The sequence below is a fragment of the Leucopleurus acutus genome, assembly GCF_964270905.1.
Source record: "Leucopleurus acutus genome assembly, chromosome: 4".
NCBI classification, from domain to species: Eukaryota; Metazoa; Chordata; class Mammalia; order Artiodactyla; family Delphinidae; genus Leucopleurus; species Leucopleurus acutus.
Window position 1 is genome coordinate 52921806 of NC_139146.1, and position 26259 is coordinate 52948064.

The 26259-nt window shown below is 36.6% G+C and overlaps 1 protein-coding gene across 1 annotated transcript in view; it reads left to right on the forward strand.

Moving 5' to 3' along the window:
- Positions 1 to 26259, forward strand: part of TBC1D19 (TBC1 domain family member 19) — a 154868-nt gene that overhangs the window by 63036 nt on the left and 65573 nt on the right. Inside the window, exons 5-9 of the mRNA XM_082838743.1 lie at positions 3885 to 3959; positions 5129 to 5192; positions 6359 to 6405; positions 10305 to 10415; positions 24778 to 24850. Coding sequence (XP_082694869.1) covers positions 3885 to 3959; positions 5129 to 5192; positions 6359 to 6405; positions 10305 to 10415; positions 24778 to 24850 — 370 coding nt within the window. The remainder of the gene's footprint in view (positions 1 to 3884; positions 3960 to 5128; positions 5193 to 6358; positions 6406 to 10304; positions 10416 to 24777; positions 24851 to 26259) is intronic.

The following is a 26259-nucleotide window of genomic DNA, read 5'->3' on the forward strand; positions in this document are numbered from 1 at the left end:
TTATATTATTTGTTTCTGTCTTATCCTCCCCACCCTCACTACAGGGATGCTGTTTCATTCATCTTTTAGTGACATGTGTTTAATAGGTGCACAATAAACATTTGTTGAATCTATATCTTTTCATTATTTGAAAACTCAGCTGTTACACCTCATTTCTCCCTTTTCTAGCCATAAAAATTTGATTTTTTCTGAATTGAACATCCTTTTCCTCTTTCCTTCTCTCAGTTTTAAGTTGTTCTTCTCTTCTGGATCATTTCCAAGTTTCCTTTTTTTTTTTGGCTGCATCAGATCTTAGTTGCGGCATGTGGGATCTTTCGTTGTCGTGCATGGGCTCTTTGTTGTGGTGCATGGGTTTCTTTCTAGTTGTGGTGCGCAGGCTCCAGAGCATGTGGGCTCTGTAGTTGTGGCACATGGGCTCCAGAGTGCATGGGCTCTGTAGTTTGTGGCACGCAGGCTCTCTCGCTGAGGCGGGAGAGCTCAGTAGTTGTGGTGCGCGGGCTTAGTTGCCACATGACATGTGGGATCTTAGTTCCCCAACCAGGGATCAAACCCGCATCTCCTGCATTGTAAGGCAGATTCTTTACCACTGGACAACCGGGGAAGTCCCCATTTCCAAGTTTCTGCTTTAGTTGCAGAGCACAGAAAAAATAATTGAGTAAAACTTTGTGCAGCATTGCTTCAGTTCTTAATATTCTTTTCCATTCTACTCTCAGGTGTTCTTTTAAAAAGTTTCCTCATTTGTAAAATGAGGGTAATGATACATATCTCACAGGATTAATAAAATAACACATGAAAATCACATAGCTCTGTTTCCTAAATTATTTTCATTCAGAATGCTTTCTTCTAATATCTAATTTCTTTTCTTTGTAACTTTTTTCTTAACTAGTTTCTCTATATATTACATGTAACATTAAATTTAAATTTGGTAAGTTGAAATACTTGGTAAAGTGGGATATCCATTTAGGAGAACTACGATTAATCACTTGAAATTGTACTTTATTGAAAACACCTGGAGAGATGTTTTTGTTAGAATAATTTTTTAAAGGATAAGATAAATATGTTTCAGAATATCTTATCAAGGTATAATTACAGAAAGTATCATTCTATTTTAAATGGTCTTCATGTTTGAGTTTTTAGTAGGTTTTATGTTGTATTAAAATAGTGTATTGCAGTCTTGAAAATATGCACTGTGTATAAGCCACACATTGCTGTCTCTTGTAACTTTAATTTTGTTTTTATATCTTAGAGTTATTTTCTTTTTATCAACTCAAGAGCCCTCTTATTAGTGGTTGAAAATGAGAATTTTTGGAATCATAATTCAATAGCTAGAAATTTAGTTCTTTATATAATAGGATAAGCAATACAAATTCAGGGATTGACTTTTTAATCTTATGCAAATTTTAGTTTTATAGTAATGGCTGAATTAAAATTACAGTTTTTTAAATTAAACTTTCTCATACCTGCTCCCCCAACAATCTGGAGTTGGGGGAGTAAGTGACAGAAGGCTTATTAGAGGAAATTATTTTTAAGCTGAGATCTGAACGTTGAATAAGATTTATCTAGATAAATTGGGGATAAGGATGTTGAGGGTGGAGGTGGGTTATATTGCAATAATTAAAGTTTGGTCATGAATAATGTACCCAAATGTATTTTAAGTCTTGGATCTAAGAGAACTTTTTACAGTTAAAAAAAAAGAAAAGAAAAGAGAAAGAATTGAAAATAAGCCAGTAAATGGAATTTGTTTTGGGGGTATTTCATGCAATTAAAAAAATTTTATTAATTTTATTTATTTATTTGTCTGCATTGGGTCTTTGTTGCTGCGCGTGAGCTATCTCTAGTTGTGGTGAGCGGGGGCTACTCTTCATTGTGGTGTGCGGGCTTCTCATTGCAGTGGCTTCTCTTGTTGCGGAGCATGGGCTCCTGGAGCATGGGCTTCAGTAGTTGTGGCTCACGGGCTCTAGAGCGCAGGCTCAGTAGTCGTGGTGCACGGGCTTAGTTGCTCTGCGGCATGTGGGATCTTCCTGGACAGGGATCAAACCTGTGTCCCCTGTACAGGGTGCTCCGGGTCTGCCGGCGGTGGGGGGGGATGGCCACTCAGGCCCTGGCAGGGCACCTGCGTTTCAGACTTCTCTGCAGCCAGGGGCCACAGCTGGGGCGGGGCCGGGTTACCTGCCCAGGGTGGGAAGGAGGAGGGGTCACACGGTATGGGCAGTATTTCATGCAATATATTAAGAGTATTCTTTTATTCTTGAAAACCTATTTCTACATATTTAGTAAATTAAGCCTCATGCGTTTCACACAGTTCTGTATTCCTCCTATAGATGATTTTTTTCCTGTTCATTCATTGCTTAGGCAGTTGTATCAGATTATTTTTAAATGCTTGCAACATAACTTAGGGTAAAATCTGTTCAGTTATTGAGAATTTATTTTGTGCTAGACAAAGTGTGATATGTGCTATGATAGGTGAAGGAAGAGGTGCTGTGAGAACCCATAAGCAAAGGTACCGAATATTATCTGGGATGAGGGGCCAGGTAAGAGAAGGCTTAATAGAGGTAAAGACCTGGAAGGTGAATAAAATTTATTCAGATAATGTAGGAATGAGTATGTTGGGATGGGAGGAGAGCATGGAGGGTTTATTCCAGATAGAGAGTAATGTATTTAAATATGTGTATTAAAGAAGAAGCTCTGAATAATGATAGCTGTAGTAAAAGCTATCAATTATTGAATGATTATCATTATTGTGTCACTGTTCAAAGTACTTTAATCTTTATAACAATCACATAATGGAGCTATTATTATTCTGCTTTTATTGTCTGGTTGTAACTGTCCTTTATGGGTAATGTAATATATAATTCTCTCCTTTTCTCCTCATTTGGGTTAAATTTTGGAGCTTTGGCATTATTTTATTTTGGTTTTAGTGAGTCAGAAGTGGTCTGTAGGCATATTTTAATAAAAAGACCAAAAATTATGGCATTTTAGCTTGGCATTAAAAAGAATAGTTTACTAAAATATGGTATGTATGGGTAATCCATTTATGACTGACCATTAAAATTAACTTATTATTTCAAGTTTACAAGAAATGTAGTAAATACTGTGAAAAAGTAGTAAGACCAATCCAGATTGTGATACATAAAAGACGAGTGGTCTGGACTCCTCAAAAAAGTCGATATGAAAAAGAAAAGGATGAAAGCACTCTAGATTAAGCTGCAAGGAATGAGACATAACAACCAAATGTAATGTAATGCATTCAATTTTAATGGATCCAGGATTTTAAAAAATATAAAGACATTTTTGGGGATAATTGGAAATTTTTTAATATGGACTAAATATTAGATAATATGAAATATTATTGTTAGTGTTTTTAGGTGTGACAGTGGTAATGTGGTTATGTAGGAGAAAGTTCTTATTCTTAGAAAATTCATGATAAAGTATTTAGGGTAACATACCATGTTTGGAAAAATTATAACAATTTCTGTAAAATTTTATTTTACTAGGTCATTAATGGGATTCCTGAGTATCAAACATTTATAAAATGCTTAAATCTAACTTACCTTTTTATTATCTGCTGTTTTCCCTTGTAATGTTTATCACCATCTGATTGTTGATTTATTTTTTTTGTCTATCTTCATTCCCATCCTCCACTAGAACGTCAGTTCCATGAGGACGGAGACTTTCTGTTACTCACAGCTTACTTCACAGCGCTAAGGATAGTATCCAGCACATAGTAGGCAGTAATCAATATCTGTTGAGTAAACTAATGAATAAAGATAACCAATCTCAACCAACTTCACCATTTCTATATAGCTCATAACATCTTTAATGTTTTAAAATCAGTTTTGGTACTGTTAACCAGAAATAATAATAGATTGTTCCTTATGTTTCAGGGAAGTTGGGAAAAAAGAATTTTGAAGAGTTTAAATAGTATGTGCACTGAATTGAGTATCCCATTGGCACGAAAGGTACTTTTTTTTTTTTTTTGATTGGAGTATAGTTGCTTTACAACGAAGTGAATCAGCTATTATGTATACATATATCCCCTCCCTCTTGGACCTCCCTCCCACCCATCTAAGTCACCACAGAGCACGGAAAGTACTTTTAACATTTAAGTATTTTTTTGTGAATCAAGTACTAGGAAGTATCATGAAATAACTGTCAGGCAGATTTATCTTTTTTTATTACTAGTATATCAGTTTGTTTTGAAACAAAAATCTGTGAAAGGCCAATTATGTGGATGTAGTTTATATAGGTTTCTATTATGTATGCTGTAGTGCTTTTTGTAATAAACCTATATCTTGAGAATAAATATAGACTCTGCAGTATAGGTGATTTGGAGATTTGTCTTATAAATACACTTTAAAGATTTTAATTACCTTTAGTCTCCTTACTTGAATGATTTGTCATCTCTGCAGAACTATTTAGATCTAATACTCAACATTTATCTGTCACTCTGGGCTTCGAGAGGGGAGAGGTGAAAAAGGAGAGAAAAGCCACTTGAGAAATATTCTGGATTCTTTATAGCTGCTCATGAGTAGGAGAGAACGTTTCTCTTCACTTCATTCTCCCAACCTGCTATTTATTTCCTGCTGTTGGACAGGATATAGTGAATGTACTTTGGATAATATCCAAGCACAAGTCACTGAAGGCACCAGAAGGATGGTGTAAAAAAAAAGATAAGTTTATATGAAAAACTGTCTAAATATGTAGTATTGTATAATATACTGTCTTTCATATAGGAAGATGGTGCTACTGATTCACAGTCACACTCTCTCGGCCAGTCCCCCTTGCAATGCATTTCTCAGATTGCTGGATGGGGTAAGAGATGTAGTATGTGGCTGAGGAGCAGTTTTTCTTTGTGAAATTTTACTAGCCAGCACAGATCATTTACCTTCTATTCTTGGACTCATTAGCACCACATTGTAACTGAGCCACTGAGACTACTGTATAATGTAATAGTTAAATAATGTAATTTAAGTGTAATTCCCTAAGAAGCTAACCATATGTAATGAAATTATTTTTTCTTGTGTTATGGTAGCTTACTTAAGCTTTTAGATAAGGTATTGATTCTTATTTTTCAGCTTCATTGCTTAACTTCACAAAACAAAACCAATTTTAAAATTACCTTTTTTAGAGGCCAGTTGGAGAACAGAAAGAACTTCTCAATAAATGGAATGAAATGGGAACTGATGAGCCAGGTATATGTAAAACTCTTTTCAAAATGTGGTAGTGGGAAAAAAAAATTGCCTTCTTAATTGTGAATCCAAAATAACAATATTAACAATTTTTTTGGAAAGACAGCAACTTTCCCTCTCCACTAATTTACTATCATCTGATTTTTTTTGCTTAAACTTCTACTTTGCAGTTTAAAATTCCTAACATTGGTCAGTGTTCTCCATTATTTTGAGGATATTTAAATCAGTTATCTTTTTTTAAAGCAGCGTTTGAAAACATTTTTATAAAAGGGTAAATTAAATCATTCAGTGGATTTCATAGACAAATCTTTTTCAAAATTTAATTACATTGAGATGTTAAAGATGGATTAAATGTGGAAAAGTTTGGGGTTTTTTTACTAGCCCTACCAAAGCAAGGCCTCAAAAAATTTATTAAACACTCAGATTTGTTTCTCTCCACGAAAATCTTTAGTAAAAGGCAAGAGATTTATTTGATCTGAAGAGAAACCAGGGTATATGTGGAACAATTTTAATACTTCTAAAATGTTTTTAAGAATTTATTTTGGTTCATTTTAATGTTTAAAATTGAGTCAATCAATTTTATAAACATATGAGTGAGAACTCTAACATTTACTATGATAAACAGATACATATATAAAATTGTTTAGGAAGACATGTACATAATCCTCACCACTCCTTCTTAAAAGAAAGTTGAGGGGGGTGGGTACTGGGCCAGAAATTGTGCCATAATAAAGGGAGCAGTGTGTTATAGAAGTTCAAAAGGGAGAACAGTTCAATACAACTACAGGAATTCACTAAGAATGCATTGTTTGTATTCTAAGTACTTTGAGAATTCTCATATAGAATTCTCTATTCTCATATAGAACTTTCATATTATTACTGACATTGTTTTTCAATTCAACTACAAATAATCTATTACAAATTTATCAAAGGGGGGACTCTTTATTTCTTCTAGAGTATGTCATCTAGGCTGTCAAGGGAAGGGACTACCTTTTTATTTTTATTGGCCCAATACTTAACACAATGTATGACAAATAACTGATATTCTGCAAATGTTTGAATTAATCTAGCTGCATAGCAACATATGAAAGAATCATTAAAATTTATTATTAATAAGAATTTTTATGTTGTAATTGAAATTTTGTTTTAATGTATCTTATTAATTCTAGATTTAAGCCTTTTCAGGCCTGTTTATGCACCTAAGGATTTTCTCGAGGTAGGTTCTATTGGCTAAATATATATATATATTAATGAGGTAAAAATGCAAAAGAAATGATGGTATAAAAACATCTCCAGGTAGAGGAATTACCATGTAAAAAGCCCCAGAGCCACTGAAATGGTGGAATAACATGATTATATTATATTTGGAAATTGCTCTTGGAAAATACATTGGAGTGTGGAAAAATTAGAGGGAAGTAAATCAGGAAGATTTGATTAAAAAATAGTGACTGTAAATCATGTAGCCTGCTTCCTGGCACATATAGGTGCTCAGTGAATTGTTTCCTTTTTTATTTCCTTCCTGTTCTAGTAGTTCAGGCAAGGCATGATAAAGGTCTGAACTAAGAGAACAGCATTCAAAATGGAAAGAATTCAACAGACTTGAGAGATTTTAAGGAAGATTTGGGAACTGATTAGATCTAAGGAGCATGAGGGAAAAAGAAACCAAAGATAACCTTTAAGTGTCTAGATTGGGTAACTGGGCAGAGGTAACTTGCCCTTGAGATAGAGAATACAGGAGGAGAAACAGGTCCATTAGTGAAGATGATGAGCTTAATTAAGTTTGAGAGGCATATTGAGCATTCAAGTGGAACTCTTCAGTAGGCAGTTACAACTCACTAATTATTTTAATTCACCTCTCTTTGATTACACTTTTTTTCTTGTACCTTACATGTAATCCATCAGCAAATCCTTTCAGCTTTACCTTTGAAGTATATCCAGAATCCATCCACTTCTTACTAGGATCATTCCTATTTCACTGGTCCAAGCAGCCATCTCTTGTCTGGACTATTTCAGTAGCCTCTTAATTGCTCTTTCTGCTTCTAAGCTGCCCACCTAGAATCTGTCCTTTTGTTCTTAGCAGAGTTTCTAGAGGAAGACTTGTAAGTACAATTCTGAAGAAGCCACTCTTCTGTTATCTAGGTGCTTCCTATCTCCTTCTACTTAAAAACCAAAGTCATGACAGTGGCCTGAAATATCTTGCTTGGTCTGTTACCCCACCACCTCTCTGAGTTCATCTCCTATTACTTTTTCTCCTGATTTGTTCTACTCCAGCTATTTTAGCCTCCTTGCTTTACCTTGGCTTCCGCCCATTTGTGAGGGCCTTTTGCTCCTTCTTTTCTCTGCCTGCAGTGCTTTTCCCCCAGATACTTGTGTGTACATTCCCCTCACTCCTTATGTCTTTGCTTAAATGTCACATTCTCAACATAAAGAATATGGTCAATAATATTGGGTATTATATGGGTATAATATGGGTACAGATGGTTACTAGAGTTATTGTGGTGATCATTTCACAATGTATGCAAATGTCAAATCACTTTGTAGTACACCTAAAACTAACATAATATTGTACATCAACTATATTTCAATTATTTTTTATTTCAATTAAAAAATATTCATGGAAAAAATTCAAACACATACACACACACAAAAATGTTGCCTTCTCAGCAAAACTTTTCCCTGGCTCCCCTGGTTGGAACTCCTTATAGCCCTTTCCTACTTTGTTTTTCTCCATAGCATTTAGCATCATATAACATACTATTTTTCTATTTGGCTTATTGCCTGCCTTATCCTATTAGACGGAAGTTTTGTTCACTGCTGCAACAATTACAGAGTCAAGTCAGATAATTGAAACGGCTCAACAAGACTTCACCCACAAGGATACACCCACATAAGGCTTTCTTTCAGCAAGAGAAAGAAAATACATGCAAATACAAAGAGCTGGGAATTTCCAGACACATCTCCCAGGCCCCTTTCTCAGTTGCACAGGATGCACTTTGTCTTTGGGTTATGAATCTCCAAGGTACATGCAAGATACTTCGGTCTTGGGAGTCAAGGCACAAGTTTTCTGAGGGGTCTTTTATACCCCACTGGTAATTCAGATGTAAACCAGCAATCTGTACATTTTCAATAAACAATGTAAATAAACTGATATGGAGTTCCTCCAGGGGACATTAAATAGCACATTATAAATAACTAGTTAGTGCATTTTACCCCATCTTGGCCAAGGGTTGCTACTAGATGTCCAGGTAACCCTGAAGATAAGATAGAGCTACCATAAACCAGCTGCAGCTGCAAGCTGATCCTATCTTTAACTGTTCTCTCTCCAACAGGTTGAACAGTGCTTAGCACATCATGGCTCAGTAAACGTGTTGAGTGAATGAGTAAACGAATGATTGAATCTTTCACATTTTATTTATTTTTTCTATTCTGAACCTGTTGTCTCTGATACCAGTTTGCCAGCATAGAACATTGTTAGAAATTATTTCAGGCCTTTTAGAATTGTAAGCAGTATCTTTTTAACTTTAAAGAAAAATTACTTTGGTTTGAAACTGCCTTTTGGTGCTAGCATTATTTCTCTTAGCTTATTAAAGATTTCTCCCAAACTCTTTCCTTTTCTAGCACTTAAATTTCATGTAATTTTTTTATGGTTGTCTTTAACTGTTTTCTCCTTAATAATCATAGTGTTCTGTGGCCTTCAGGACTGTTGCTGAATTGATCCTTTTATTAGTCATGCTGAGATTCTTCTTTAACTCAAGCAAATTTTCTATAATCATTTCCTTAGTTATAGTTTCTGCTTTTCTAATATTTTCTCTTTTCTATTGCCCACATATTCATAGTTTCTTTTTCTTTTCAATTCTGTGTTTTTGAGTTTCCCATGCAAGTATGATGCCTTATTTGTGTAATTAGACTAAAATTGTGTTATTCTATATTAGTCTGTATTTAACACTGTTGATTCTTTGCTATATCTTCTTTTTTCTTTTTTTTTAAACAAATACCTTTGATATTTTTAGTTTCAATTTAGTGTTTGCAATTTTAGGAAACTCTTTTGGCCTTATAGCATATTCCATTTTATCAGCCATTAGTTATCAGTTTATGAATGCCTTCTTCAGATATGATAGTGTTTCTGTCATTATAATCTCCTTCCTTGGATTCTTGGTGGTTTCTTTCCCTCAACAGTTTCAATTTTTAAATATTTTTGAAATTATTATTATTCTCTCCCCAAAATGTGTGTTGTTAGAAAAATAAGAAAATATATGTAAGAAGAAAATTTAAAACAGAAATTACTCATAATGCCATCATACAGCAATAAATACTACTATACTGTAACTTTTTAATTTAATAAACATATTGTGATATTAATTGAGGCATATTACACTGTATTTTGTACAAATTAAACATAATTTATTTAGGTAATTTCCTCTAATGGAATATTTAAGTTGTCTCATGTTTTTCTGTTTTATAAGAGAACAGTACTTCCTTGATGTTTTTTTCTGCACTGTCTCTGCAAACAGCTTTAATTATTTCCATAATCATACTGATAGAAGTGAGATTCCTAGAGTAAAGGCTGTGCAAATATCTAAGTTTTTTTTTTAATCTAGTTAATTTTGAAAAATATATAAATCCGTCTTTCTTGTTAGCTTGGCCTCTGAAAAATTTTTTTTTCCCTTTGGGTTTGGTTTATCGGCAAAACCTTATGATGTTATTCACTGTCTTTCTATAAACCTTGTCAGTATCTGTTTTTTAAAAGAGTTAGAGTTGGTTCCAAAATTTTTCCTGGCAAATATTACAATCAAGCAATTTAAATTTTTCTGTCATTTTCCCTGGTAAAATATAATCAAACAATTCTTTTTACCATCAGAAAGTTTTTCTTTCTAACTAAATTTTTAATTTTTTAGTTTTATATGGTAGATCATCTGTTGGAATATTAAATTAAAAACATATTTATAGTATTTTAACATTTTAATACAATTTTAGTTTTCAGAATGTAATTAAAGTATATGCATAACCCAGATAGTTTTTAATCTTGTGATATATACTAAGGTTATTACTACCAATTTTGTAAGTGTAAATAGTCAATAAAGAAACTAACCAATTATGTTGGATTTGTTTTTAAAGGTTTTAATTAATCTTCGCAACCCAAATTATGAAAATGGTGATTCTCATAGTTTCAGGACTCATTTGGGTTTAATCCAAGTTCCTCTCAAAGTAAAAGACATCCCTGAATTGGTAAGTATAGGCATTTAAAAATAAATTAACATATTTTAGAGGGCAACTATTAGAAATATATTTTAGTGCAGCATATATCTAAAGCAGTAGGACAATCTGGTCATTAAATAAACGAATAAAATGAAAAGTTTCTTTTTTATTGTAAGTATGTTGTATAGAGAGTGAATTGCTTTGCTAGTAGGATTAAAGATGAGCTTTCCTTGACCTATAAATGCTTTTGCTTATTTCTTATTTTAATAAACAGCATAGATTTATAAGACAGCTTGTTGGAATTTGGGTACCTGATGTATGGCTGTAAAACTGATTGAAACAAATTATGAATTTTATAAAAATTTTTTTTAAAGAATGTACATTTCATTTAATTCACCCAACATGGTGAGACACTGAGGGAGATAAAAGAACGTAAGATGAGTTAAAGGCTGTCTTTGCTCTGGAGACTGTCACAATTTGATAAGGTCGTTAGTTTAAAAATAGAGTAATTATAGAAAGGTGGGAAAATTTCCTGATAAAGGAGTTAAGAAATTACCATCACTCCTTCTTTTGTTAATTACCCCAAAACGATAAGGAGCAAGGAGCGCAGAAATGTAAATACTGTCTTTGGCGAAAGTAAGAAACAACTTGTAACTCTAAGCTTTAAAGTATTAAGATAGAGAGCTGATGGGAGAATGAAGAATGATGCAAACATGAAGATGGTCAAGCCTTAATGCCTCTAAAAGGTGGGAGGTATGGATGACAAGTGTGACAGTAATCAGTTTATTATCTTTCAGCTCCAAATCTACCTTTTTTAAAAATTGAAGTATAGTTGATTTACAATATTGTATTAGTTTCAGGGGTACAGCAAAGTGACTCAGTTATACACACACACATATTCTTTTTCAGATTTTTTTTCCATTATAGGTTATTACAAGATGTTGAATATAGTTCCCTGTGCTATAGGGTAAATCCTTGTTGTTTATCTATTTTATATATGGTAGTGTATATCTGTTAATCCCATACTCCTAATTTATCCCCCTTTGGTAACCATAAGTTTGTTTTCTATGTCTGTGAGTCTGTTTCTGTTTTGTAAATAAATTCATTTGTATTATTTTTTTAGATCCCACGTATAAGTGATATCATATAATATTTGTCTTTGGCTTACTTCACTTAGTGTGATAATCTCTAGATCCATCTATATTGCTGCAAATGGTAATATTTCATTCTTTCTTATGGTAAGCAATATTCCATTTTATATATATATATATATATACACATATATATATATACATATATACCACATCTTCTTTATATATTCATCTGTTGATGGTCACTTAGGTTGCTTCCATATCTTGACTATTATAAATAGTGCTGCTATGAACATTGGAATGCAAATATATTTTCAAATTAGAGTTTTTGTCTTTTCCTGATATATGCCCAGGAGTGGGATTGCTAGATCATATGGTAACTCTATTCTTAGTTTTTTAAGGAACCTCCATACTGTTTTCCACAACAGGTGTACCAATTTACATTCCTACCAACAGTGTAGGAGGGTTCCCTTTTCTCCACACCCTCTCCAACATTTATTATTTATAGACTTTTTGATGATGACCATTCTGACCAGTGTGAAGTGATACTTCATTGTAGTTTTGCAAATCTGCCTTTTTTGCTCTGTTTTATTATACTGGAGCTGGACCTTATAAACATTTCTTTTTTGCAAACTAGCTTGATGTTAGGCTTTGTCAATAGAGGATTCTGGAGGGACATTGCAAGACAATAGCAGGAGAAAGGGGCTTTCCATGTACAGAAGCCAGCAGATCAGCAAACAGAAGACCCAGTAGCACTCACCTTGGCAGCCCTCAGTCAACCAGCTCCAGCCTGTACTCTCTGGCAAGGTTTTTCTTCACCTCTGGTCTGCACATTCCTGTGGCAGGCATACCCTCTCCTTAAAAGTCTGAATCTCAGTCTTGAGGGCACTGGGGGACCCTTTCCTGAGTTCTTAGTTCCTTCTTGGTTCACCCTCCTGCTTAGAAGTCATAGTTCCTTTCTGCATTTGCTAATTCTGTTTTTCCCTGTTCACATTTCTGGTATGGTTTCTATTTCTTGACGGGACTCTGACTGATACAAAAAGCCAGATGATTTTTCTCCCTTGAACTTTGGAAAGGATCAAGAATTGGAGATACCACATGTTATAGAGTCTCTGAGGAGACATAGGGCTGAAAGTGGAGATTGTGTAAAAGTCTGTATCAGGAAGGGTTAAGACCCCCGGACTCTTCTCATCCTGCATATTCCGGTGACTCCTCCTCCCTCACAGAAGACCAGAGGTGTGTTAATCACTACAGAAACAGAATCAGAAAGGCTATAAACTCAGTGACCTCAGACATAGAGCTGAACAGGAATGAGGCACGGTATTGAAAACAGAGGAATTAAGTGAAAGTTGACCGAATAGTGAACTAATACCTTTGTCCCCTACCACTACCACTATGCCTGCCCAGTCTCTCCTTCTTCACCCCCCACCAACTTTAGAATGCCAGAGAAAAGGCTAACAGAGATTTGGAGAACCCTTACCGGGGGTGGGGAAAAAAAGAAAAGAAAAATAGCTGGCTGGCTATAATTGCTTCACAGTGAAGTCCACCACACTCTGCCCAGTTCTTGCAGACAGAGCTTCCAGTCAGTCGTTAATTGCCTCAACCCTAAATGTAACTGACCAGCCTAGGATCTCCAGATACTTGAAATCTTCCAATTTTAAAGGCATAGGTCAAAACTAAAACAAATAAACAAACAAAAAAAGAAGAAGAAGAAATAGCCAATTTAGGGAATGAGTGCTTATTATGACCAATAGTTATTTCAGGCTTGAATTTACATCTACACTCACAAGATACAATAGGCCAAAACCTGGTGCGAGGTTCATTTAGATTTGCAAAATGATACAGGACAGAAAACATGGCATGTCAGTATATCACGTAGATCTTCATTGGAAGTCCTTGCAGCCAACCAGATGCTACTTCCTAGCCCCACAAGGAATGCATGCAATTTGAAGTGCCAAGGCTACATAGGCACAGCATAGGAAGGTCTCATATGTGATAGGAACTATTTCTTATAATGCACATGACCATAGCTTCCAAGTCCTCTCAAGAGGCACACCAGGTAGCTAAGGCCTGTGTTTTCCATTAGATTTTTATAGTCCACTTACAGTCCTCCATTTCAGATATAATTTACCAGTCAAGGGTCATATTTTTTCAGTAAATTATATTGCTTAGTAATATAGCTGGCTTTCCTCTCCAGTTTTTTTGTGTGATCCAGTACATTTTCAGGTCAACAGTGCTGAGAGAAGGTAAACCCAAGGTTATCTTCACATGGACAAAAAGGTTAGCCTGTTGTTAACCATTTCTCCCCAATAGAAGATGTAAAGCAAACATTAATATTCTCAGAGAGAAGATATTACTCATTAAACAAGAATAGAATTTCATTAAAACAACAAAACAAAACATTAGAAAATGAAAAAAGAGCTTATAGGACTCAAAAATACGGTATGCCAAAAAAAAAAAAAAAAAAATCAGTAGAAAGCCCAGGAAATGTCTGTCAGAAAACAGAGCAAAAGCAAAAAAGCCAAAGAGATGAAAAATAAAAAGGAAAAGGTATTTTTTTTAAATTAGAGGATTGATCCAGAAGGGCTAACACCTGACCAATAGGAGTTCTAGAAAGAGAAAACAGAGGTAAAGGAATTATTAAAAATTTTAAGGACAGAAAGACAGGAATCTTCATTGTGAAAAGGCCCACCCAGTACCCAATGCTGTGAATGAAAGAAGACCCAAGGCACCTGCATAGGAGAAGACTAAAAACTTTATGGAAGAAAAACAGAGTATATATAAAGTTTCAAGCATCTGACTGCTCAGCAGGAAGACTGGAAGCCAGAAGATTTTTAAGTAAAGCCTTTAAAAATCTGAATGAATTCAAGCCTAGAATTCTGTATGTAACCAACAGTCAATCAAATGAGAATTTGAAGTAGACATTTTCAGATGTATGTGATCTCAAATATTTACTCTTATTAAGGGAGCTATTGGCAGAATTGCTCCAAAACAAGATCAAAAACAAAAAGAGCAAAACAGAGGATCCAGGAAATGGGATTCCAACCTAAGAGAACAATTTCCAAAATGACAGTGAAGAGAGGTTCCAGGACAAAGTTTGTGCAACAGGACCAGAGCAGAGCGATTCCAGTTTGGAGCAGGAGGTTGGAGGGTTCCAGGATGAGTGCCTGCAAGAAAAACACCAAAAGTAAAGATGATCTGACAGGTTTAACCACATGCAAAATTGTATTGTGGAGGGTCTTTTCAGAGTTGTTAAAGGGTAGAGGAAGAGGTAAGTGATTACAGAAAATTGCATAAGTGAAAAAATGGTTTAATTATGGACTGTATGAAAAAAATACTATTTTAGGAAAGGAAACATATTTATAGCATACTCCTTGCCTCAGCAGTGAATAATTTTTAAATAGTAAAAATAATGTAAACTCTTAATATGGATTTAATCAAGAATTGATATATACTTATAATGGAATGATAGAGGGAGGAAAAGAGAATGTACATGAGCTAAAAATCCTCATTTATCATAAAAAATCAGTAGATATTTGAAACTGATAAATTAAAAATAACAATATATACTTGTTACTTGAAACATGGGTGTAAATACCAGAAAAAGAAGCTGAAATTGGGCTTCCCTGGTGGCACAGTGGTTGAGAGTCCTCCTGCCGATGCAGGGGACACGGGTTCGTGCCCCGGTCCGGGAAGATCCCACATGCCGCAGAGCGGCTGGGCCCGTGAGCCATGGCCGCTGAGCCTGCGCTTCCGGAGCCTGTGTTCTGCAATGGGAGAGGCCACAACAGTGAGAGGCCCGCGTACCACAAAAAAAAAAAAAAAAAGCTGAAAGTGGTTGTTTCTGAATAGTGGGCTAAGTATGATTGCGTGTGTGTGTGTGTGTGTGTGTGTGTGCGTGTGTTGTGTATGTGTGTGTTGGGGAGGAGTGCATAAATAGGGAACTGCTGTTTTGTTGTTGTTGTTAAGTCTTTTAGCTGATTTGACTTCTGTTTATTGCCTGTAAAGATAGTATAGTGTGGTGGTTAGGTGCTTAGATTCTGAAGCCAACTAACCTGCGTTTAAATTCTTGCTCTGCCACTCACTGGCTGTGTGACCTTGGGCAAGTTTTTCTTAACCTTGAGCTTTAGTTTTCTTATTTAATATATGGACAATAGTATCTTTTTTTTAAATAAATGTATGTATTTTTTTTTTTTTTTTGGCTGCATTGGATCCTTGTTGCTGAGCGCGGACTTTCTCTAGTTGTGGCGAGCAGGGGCTACTCTTCGTTGCAGTGCGCGGGCTTCTCATTGAGGTGGCTTCTCTTGTTGCAGAGCATGGGCTCTAGGCGCACGGGCTTCAGTAGTTGTGTCTTGCGGGCTCTAGAGCACAGGCTCAGTAGTTGTGGCGCATGGCCTTAGTTGCTCTGTGGCATGTGGGATCTTCCAGACCAGGGCTCGAACCCATGTCCTCTGCATTGGCAGGTGGGTTCTTAACCACCGCGCCACCAGGGAAGCCCTGGACAATAGTATCTCATAGAAGTGTTGTGCAGATCAGTAAGTTAAGATATAAGTTATGGGTTGAATTGTGTCCCCCTCAAAAGATATGTTGAATCTTGACATCCAGTACCTGTGAATGTGACCTCATTTGCAAATAGGGCCTTTGCAGATGCAGTGAAATTAAGATGATGTCTTACTGGAGTAGGGTAGGCCCAAAATCCAATATGACTGGTGTCCTTATAAGAAGAGGAGAAGAGACACAGAAGAGAGACACACAAGGAGAATGTCATATGACAGGCAGAGACTGGAGTGTTGCATCTATAAGCCAAGGAACACCAGAGATTGCCAGCAATACCAGAAGCTAAGAGAAAGGCATGGAACAGATTCTCCCCTAGAGCCTTCAGGGAGAGAATGTTAATATCTTGATTTTGGACTTCTAGCCTCCAGAACCGTGAGAATGAGTTTCTATTGTTTAAAGCTAACCAGTTAGTGGTACTTTTTGTACCACTGGCAGCCCTAGGAAACTTATATATAAATATAAAGCATATAGATGGTCCTTGGAGAGTAGTAAGCAGTATATAACTATTAAACATTACTACTACAACTTTCATTAAAAAATAATTTTCAAGAAGTTATTTTTAAAAGATGTTAGAAGCCCTATTAGTAGCAGTTTATACAAAGTGATATGGCTGTACAGAAGAGGAAGTGACAGATTCTTTTCCTAGAGGTGGTGGGAGGTCTTCTCAGAGGTACTGCCATTTGAAATAGTTTGAAGGAGTTTGCTAGATAAAGAAGCAGGGAAAGGATAATGTATGAAAATGTTTAGCATGTGCGTAAGTGGGGCTAATTATGCCTCTGTCTGTCTGAAGGGACCTGGAGCTGGTGTGGATTCATTCTTAGCTATTGGAGAACAAAAAGCCTGTGGCAAATTTTTAAAAAACTGTAACTATACCTAATGTCTGCAGGCATGAGGGATAGTTGTTCCCATGTTTCCTGAATGATGTAAACTGGTGATAGTGATTCTGACCTGATGATGCATGGTTTATCTGTAACCCTGGTCTGTCTGTGTGAATACTGAACTTAGTGAGACTCAGTGAGTCTCATATGATGCCTCAATAGATGGGCCTCAAACCTAGTTCACAGTGTTAGGGTTAGACTTACCCGTATCAAAAGGGTCCCACGCAGCCTGGAGGTAGCTTTGGAGGGCAGGGGATCAGCACAGGGAGCCTGCTGAACTCCCAGGCCTGTTTCCTGCCCTCCAAGCACCCCCCGCACCCGCCTCGGCCACATTGGTCTTTGGGGGCATAAGAGGGAGGCTGGGGAGATCAGGAGAGGCAGCCGGGAGGGGCCCTCCCAGACCCGAAGAGCAGGAGAGGAGAGGAGAGGAGGGCGTTTGCCCCACCCACTCAAGCCAGGAAGCCTGCTGGGCTCCCAGGTGAGGTCACCTGCCCTCTGAGACCAGGGAAAGGGCACACCTGGGCCCCTTCTGTTCCTTGAGCCTAAGCCCCACGCCCCACAGCCCTCAGGGCCTTTTCCAGCCTTGTGGGTCCTAAGTATAGTCCCCGCCCACCGCCCAAACCTCACCCCTGCTTAGGCCCTGCATTCCACAGCCAAGACCTTTCCCCCCCTTTTTTTTAAATTTTCCCTTCTCCTCTTTTTTACTATTGTGGTACTGATGTATCTTTTGGTTGTTGATTCATCTATATTTTTATTTTTGTATTCTTTCTAACATATCATAATTTCCTAGTCTAATTTTATTTTTTACTTTGTTACTATGCTCTTTTTTTTTTTTTTTTGCCACCCCATGCAGCTTGCAGGATCTTGGTTCACGAGCCGGCAGTCGAACCAAAGCTCCTGCAGTGGGAGGTCCAAGTCTGAACCACTGGACTAACAGAGAACCTCAGACCCCAGGGAATATTCATGGGAGTGAGGTCTCACAGAGTTCCTCATCTCAGCACCAAGACCCAGCTCTACCCAATAGCCTACAAACTCCAGTGTTGGAAGCCTCAGGCCAAACAACCAGTAAGACAGGAACACAATCTCACTCATTAAAAAAAGAAAACAATGAGACAACAAAAATATATGTCACAATAAAGGAGCAAGGTAAAAACATACAAGACCAAATAAACGAAGAGGAAATAGGCAATCTACCTGAAACGGAATTCAGAGTAATGATAGTAAAGGTGATCCACAATCTCAGAAATAGAAATGGAGGCAAGGATTGAGAAAATACAAGAAAAGTTTAACAAAGATCTAGAAAAACTAAAGAACAAACAAACAGAGATGAACAACACAATAACTGAAATGAAAAATACACTAGAAGGAATCAATAACGGAATAACTGAAGCAGAAGAACGAATAAGTGAGCTGGAAGACAAAATGGTGGAAATAACTACTGAGGAGCAGAATAAAGAAAAAAGAAACAATTGAAGACAATCTCAGAGACTTCTGGGACAACACTAAATGAACCAACATTCAAACTATAGGGGTCCCAGAAGAAGAAGAGAAAAAGAAAGGGTCTGAGAAAATATTTGAAAAGATTATACTTGAAAACTTCCCTAACATGGGAAAGGAAATACTCATCCAAGTCCAGGAAGCACAGAGAGTCCCATTCAGGATAAACCCTAGGAAAAACACACCAAGACACGTATTAATCAAACTAGCAAAAATTAAGTTCAAAGAAAAAATATTAAAAGCAGCAAGGGCAAAACAAAATATAACATACAAAGAAATCCCCATAAGGTTATCAACTGAGTTTTCAGCAGAAACACTGCAAGACAGAAGGGAGTGGCAGGATACACTTAAAGTGATGAAAGAGAAAAACCTACAACCAAGATTACTCTAGCCAGCAAATATCTCATTCAGATTGGATGGGGACGTCAAAAGCTTTTCAGACAAGCAAAAGCTAAGAGAATTCAGCACCATCAAACCATCTTTACAACAAATGTTAAAGAAACTTCTCTAGGCAGGAAACACAATAGAAGAAAAAGACCCACAAAAACAAACCCAAAACAATTAAGAAAATGGTAATAGGAACATACATATCGATAATAACTTTGAATGTAAATGAATTAAATGCCCCAACCAAAAGACACAGACTGACTGAATGGATACAAAAACAAGACCCATATATATGCTGCCTACACGACACCTACTTCAGACCTAGGGACACATACAGACAAAGTGAATGGATGGAAAAAGATATTCCATGCAAATGGAAATCAAAAGAAAGCTCGAGTAGCAATACTCATATCAGATAGAATAGACTGTAAAATAAAGACTGTTACAAGAGATAAGGAGGGACACTACATAATGATCAAAGGATTAATCCAATAAAAAGATATAACAATTATAAATGTTTATGCACCCAACATAGGAGCACCTCAATACATAAGGCAAATGCTAGCAACCATGAAGGGAGAAATCGACAGTAACACAATAATAGTAGGGGACTTTAACATCCCACTTACACCAATGGACAGGTCACCCAAACAGAAAATAAAGAAAGAAACATAAGCTTTAAATGACACAATAGACCACATAGATTTAATTGATATTTATAGACCATTCCACCCAAAAGTGGCAGAATACACTTTCTTCTCAAGTGCACACGGAACATTCTCCAGGATAGATCACATCTTGGGTCACAAATCAAGCCTCAGAAAATTTAAGAAAATTGAAATCGTATCCAGCATCTTTTCTGACTACAATGCCATGAGATTGGAAATCAATTACAGGAAAAAAACTGTAAAAAACACAAATACAAGGCTAAACAGTGCACTACTAAATAACCAAGAGATCACTGAAGAATAAATTTAAAAATACATAGAAACAGATGACAATAAAAACATGACAACCCAAAACCTATGGGATGCAGCAAAAGCAGTTCTATGAGGGAAGTTTATAGCAATTCAATCTCACCTTAAGAAACCAGAAAAATCTCAAATAAACAATCTAACCCTACACGTAAAACAACCAGAGAAAGAATAACAAAGAAAACCCAAAGTCAGTAGAAGGAAAGAAGTCATAAAGATCAGAGCAGAAATAAATGAAAATGAAGAAAACAATAGCAAAGGTCAGTAAAACTAAAAGCTGTTTTTTGAGAAGATAAACAAAATTGATAAACCCTTAGTCACACTCATCAAGAAAAGAAGGGAGAGGACACAAACCAATAAAATTAGAAATGGAAAAGGAGAAATCACAACTGACACTGCAGAAATACAAAGGATTATAAGAGACTACTACAAACAACTATATGCCTATAAAATGGACAACCACAAAGAAATGGACAAGTACAATTGGAAAAGTACAATTTTCCAAGACTGAACCAGGAAGAATTAGAAAATATAAACAGACCTATCACAAATAATGAAATTGAAACTGTAATTAAAAATCTTCCAACAAACAAGAGTCCAGGACCAGATGGCTTCAAAGGCGAATTCTCTCAAACATTTAGAGAAGAGCTAACACCAATCCTTCTCAAACTCTTCCAAAACATTGCAGAGGGATAAACACTCCCAAATTCATTCTACGAAGTCACCATCACCCTGATATCAAAACCAGAAAAAGATAACCAAAAAAGAAAATTATAGACCAATATCACTGATGAAAATAGATGCAAAAATCCTCAACAAAATACTAGCAAACAGAATCCAACAGCACATTACAAGGATCATATACCATGATAAGTGGGATTTATCCCAGGGATACAAGGATTCTTCAATATACACAAATCAATCAATGTGATACACCACATTAACAAATTTAAGAATAAAGACCATATGATCATCTCAATAGATGCAGAAAAAGCTTTTGACAAAATTCAACACCCATCTATGATAAAAACTCTGCCCAGGAAATGGGCAGAGAGGGAACCTACCTCATCATAATAAAGGCCATATATGACAAACCCACAGCAAGTAGCGTACTCAATGGTGAAAAACTGAAAGCATTTCCACTAAGATCAGGAACAAGACAAGGATGTCCACTCTCGCCACTCTCATTCAACATAGTTTTGGAAGTCTTAGCCACAACAATCAGAGAAGGAAAAGAAATAAAGGGAATCCAAATCGGAAAAGAAGAAGTAAAACTGTCACTGTTTGCAGATGACATGATACTATATGTAGAAAATCCTAAAGATGCCACCAGAAAACTTCTAGAGCACATCAATGAATTTGGTAAGGTTGCAGGATACAAAATTAATGCACAGAAATCTCTGGCGTTCCTATACACCAACAACAAAAAATCGGAAAGAAAAATTAAGGAAACACTGTCCTTTACCACAGCAACAAAAAGAAAAAAATACCTATGAATAAACCTGCCTAAGGAGGCAAAAGACTTGTACTCAGAAAACTGTAAAACACTGATGAAGGGAATCAAAGATGACATAAACAGATGGAAAAATATACCATGTTCTTGGGTTGGAAGAAGCAATACTCTGAAAATGACTATACTACCCAAAACAATCTACAGATTCAGTGCAGTGCATATCAAACTACCAATGGCATTCTTCACAGAATTAGAACAAAAAGTTTTACAATTCATATGGAAACACAAAAGACCCCGAAGAGCCAAAGCAATCTTGAGAAAGAAAAACAGAGTTGGAGGAATCAGGCTCCCTGACTTTAAACAATACCACCAAGCTACAGTAGTCAAGACAGTATGGTACTGGAACAAAAACAGAAATATAGATCAATGGTACAGGATAGAATGCCCAGAGATAAACCCATGCCCATATGGGCACCTAATTTACGACAAAGGAGGCAAGAACATACAATGGGGAAAAGACAGCCTCTTCAATAAGCGGTCCTGGGAAAACTGGACAGCTACATGTAAAATACTGAAATTAGAACACTACCTAACACCATACACAAAAATAAACTCCAGATGGATTAAAGACTTAAACGTAAGACCAGACACTGTATAAAACTCTTAGAGGAAAACATAGGAAAAACACTCTTTGACATAAACCACAGCAAGATCATTTTTGACCCACCTCCTATAGTAACAGAAATAAAAACAAAACTAAACAAATGGGACTTAATTAAACTTAAAAGCTTTTGCACAGCAAAGGAAACCTTAAACCAGTCAAAAAGACAGCCCTCAGGGCTTCCCTGGTGGCGCAGTGGTTGAGAGTCCGCCTGCTGATGCAGGGGACACGGGTTCGTGCCCCGGTCCGGGAAGATCCCACATGCCGTGGAGCGGCTAGGCCCATGAGCCATGGCCGCTGAGCCTGCGCGTCCGGAGCCTGTGCTCTGCAACAGGAGAGGCCCCAACAGTGAGAGGCCCGCCTACCGCAAAAAAAAAAAAAAGACAGCCCTCATAATGGGAGAAAATATTTTCAAATGAAACAGCAGACAAAGGATTAATCGCCACAATATACAAACAGCTCATGGAGCTCAATCTCAAAGACAAACACTCCAGTTAAAAAAATAGGAGGAAGACCTAAACAGACATTTCACCAAGGAAGACATACAAATGGCCGAGAGGTACATGAAAAGATGCTCAACATCACTAATTATTAGAGAAATGCAAATCAAAACTGCAATGAGGTGTCATCTCATGCTGGTCAGAATGACCATTATCAAAAAATCTAGAAATAACAAATGCTGGAAAGGGTATGGTGAAAAGGGAACCTTCCTGCACTGTTGGTGAGAATGTAAATTGATACAACCACTATGGAAAACAGTATGAAGTTTCCTTAAAAAACTAAGAATAGAACTACCATATGACCCAGCAATCCCACTACTGGGCATATACCCTGAGGAAATCGTAATTCAAAAAGAGTCATGTACCACAGTGTTCATTAAAGCACTATTTACAGTAGCCAGGACATGGAACCAACCTAAATGTCCCTCGACAGATGAATGGATAAAGAAGGTGTGGCACATATAGGCAATGGAATATTACTCAGCCATAAAAAGAAACGAAGTTGATTATTTGTAGTGAGGTAGGTGGACCTAGAGTCTGTCATACAGAGTTAAGTAAGACAGAGAAAAGGAAATACCATATGCTAACGCATATATATGGAATCTAAAAAAAAAAAAGAAGGTACTGATGAACCTAGTTGCAGGGCAGGAATAAAGAGGTAGACATAGAGAATGGACTTGAGGACATGGGATGGGAGGGGGAAGCTGGGCGAAGTGAGAGTAGCATCTCCATATATACACTAGCAAATGTAAAATAGTTGGCTGGTGGGAAGCAGCAGCGTGGCACAGGGAGATTGGCTCTGTGCTTTGCGATGACCTAGAGGGGTGGGATAGGGAGGGTGGGAGGGAGGCTGAAGAGGGAGGGGATATGGGGACATGTGTATGCATATGGCTGATTCGCTTTGTTGTGCAACAGAAACTAACACAGTATTGTGAAGCAGTGATACTCCAATAAAGATCTATTAAAAAATAAATAAAATAAAATAAAATATTGGCTATATCCCCTGTGTCATACAATATATTCTTGTAGCTTATTTATTTTATATGTAGTAATCTATATCTCTTAACCCCGTACCCCTTTCTTGCCAAAAGGGACTTTCTTGAAACTGAAATTTATTAACTCTAAAGAGAAGTTGCTGACTAATTCCTGTTCACTAATTCAGTGTTGTAGAGACAGCAGGTGGGAACTAGAACTCAGTAGTGTGGTTCACTATTTACTGACTCCCCACTGTTATGTGTCACGTAGCACTGTGCTAAGAACAGGAGGTGCAAATGTGTGTAAGAGATAGTCTCTGTCTTCCAAGAGCTTCAGGCTAATGAGGAGATGGACAGTAAAAAGATAATTTCAATATGGTGTGATTATATTCTTTGATACAGGTTGAAAAAAGGTAATACATGTTCATAGAGAAGGAAATCTGAGATTAGGGACCAGGTCTACTGACATAGAGTAAAAAATATCCAAAGCAGTGAATTTTTACCACTTGAGTCATTAAAAATTGGTAACATAAGTTGCAGTGCTTTTTAAAAGTATAGATTAAAATTAGTTTAGTTAAAAATTGAAATGTAATGGCAGTTATTTAAAATTGATACAGAAATGAAATGTGTGTTAGGCTGAATAACTGTCTTATGAGGGACGCAAATAAACCACTAACTTAAATAATCATAGATAACTATGAAGGATTAAAACTAATTCCATTTTTTAAAGGAGAAGGGAGTTTGGTTTGAGCAATTAGAATAGTAACAAAACACTGAGGCAAATATTAATAGAAATATTTAATTACTTAGGGAATAAAAATAATGTGAATACTATGGGGTTGTTTTTTATATATTTATAAAACAACAGACAAACGATTACTTTCCTTAGACATTACTAGATAAGTAGAGGAAGTCTGGAGAGTAAATCTAATTTATTCTTATTTTAGCAGAGTACTTGGTAGTCTAATTTTACTTAAAAATTAATTTAAGTTGTTTTGGATATTTGCAGTATTTATTTGATTAAGAGCTGAGTGAAGTACAGTACCATAGAAAGCACAGATACAGAATTATATTGGTAATTTTAGACAATGAATTTAGAAAATAAAATTGCTAAGTGCTACATATGCTGTGTGTGTATGTATGTTTCAGGAGAGATTTAAATTTTATTATTCTTTCCTCAGAATAATTATTCCTTACTTTTACTGATTAGTTTGTTATCTAAAAAGGGAAAATTTTGGACTAAAGCATTACTATCTAAAAGTTCAATAATATTCTTTTCTTCTTTAGATATTTGAATGAAGCAAAGATTTATTTTACATTGTAATTTTCATTTAAGTTGATGTTTAGGTGAAGGTGATTTTTTTAAAATAATGTGTAGCAAAGTCTGAGATGCATGGTAATTCTGTGTTTTATTTTTCAGAAAGAATTCTTTGTGGAACTTGGCTTAACTGCAGGGCAACTTGGTATAGATGACTCTACACAAGTGCCTCCTGGTTAGTATTTCTCCCATATGGCATATACTAAATGAAAATGAGAGTGAGGTTAAGGTTTATCTTGCCATTTCCAAATTAATCTAGTAACTTTTTTAATATCTGACAACTAACATGCTTTTTGCCTCTCCTTGGTTACTATTAATTATTGAATAGAATCTTGTATGTTACAATTATTAGAGTTCAACTAGATATTTGTCTTTTTATTTGAGGGTCTTTAATTTTGAAAACTCATTAGACATATGTAAGTCATTTTGTTGGCAAAATTCTAAGAGAATGGCTCAATAAATTTTCATGAATTGGACACACCTAACTAAATTACCACCCAGATCAATAAACTGAAGCCCCTTCCTACCATCTTTCAACCTTTATCCCCTGTGTCAAGGATAGCCACTATTTTTACTGTTCAGGTCTCATCTCTTGCCTCCTCACACTGTCCCTCCCCCTCCTGCTACTCCCATCCCCACTTCCACACACATGTATGTTCTCTCTCTAATCATACTTGAGAAACTGCTGCAAAATTTTCAAGTGTCCAGATTGATGGCTCTGCCTCCTCTAAATCTTCTGCATCATGATCATCACCATCACCATCATCTTTAGAGGATTTCAGCAGATCTTCAAGTTCCTTGTTGGTAAGGGTTTCTCTATACTCTTCTGTGTGTTCCTCAACATTGTCTTCAATCATGTCAGAGAAGCCTTCCCCACCAAACTTCCCCTGCAACATTCAAAATACTACTGACTTCTGCATCAGTAGTGGAGAAGCCCCTGAAATCACTGATCACCTCACTCCAGAACTGCCTCCAGCAAGCATCGGCGGTCTCAGGACTTAAGGCATCTACAGCCTCTGCGGGAAGCAAAACTGCACCTGCAGTTGTGAAGCTCTTTCGTAAATCAATAATGCTGCTCAGTCAGGGTTAGCATCAGGGGCAGCACGAAACGTCCTGAAGGCAAGGTAGATGTTAATTCACCTCAGTGCGCTGCTGCAGGAGACAAGAACATCATGTCCACATTCTCGCCAGTGAAGCAGAGAGTGTTGTCAGTTAGGAGGAGGACCTTGAATGGCAGCCCCTTCTCTTCATCCCTTTACTTCAGGAATGAAACACTGATGGAACCTCTCCAAGAACAAAATGGCCATTGCCCAAGCCTTCTTGTATTGCTAGAACATAGGCAGGCAATTTTTGGTTTTGTTCTTAAGGGCCTGGGGATTGCTTGCTCAGTAGATGAGGCCTGGCTTGATCATGTGACCTGTTGCATTGCCAGACAGCACCAGCCTAAGGTGATCTTTCCAGGCCCTGAACCCTGGGGCCTACTTTGCTGTCTTATGGATATAAGTACGATTGGACATCTTCCATAACAAGCCCATTTCATCACAATTGAAGATTTGCTCTGGAAGGTAGCCTTTCTCTTCTATA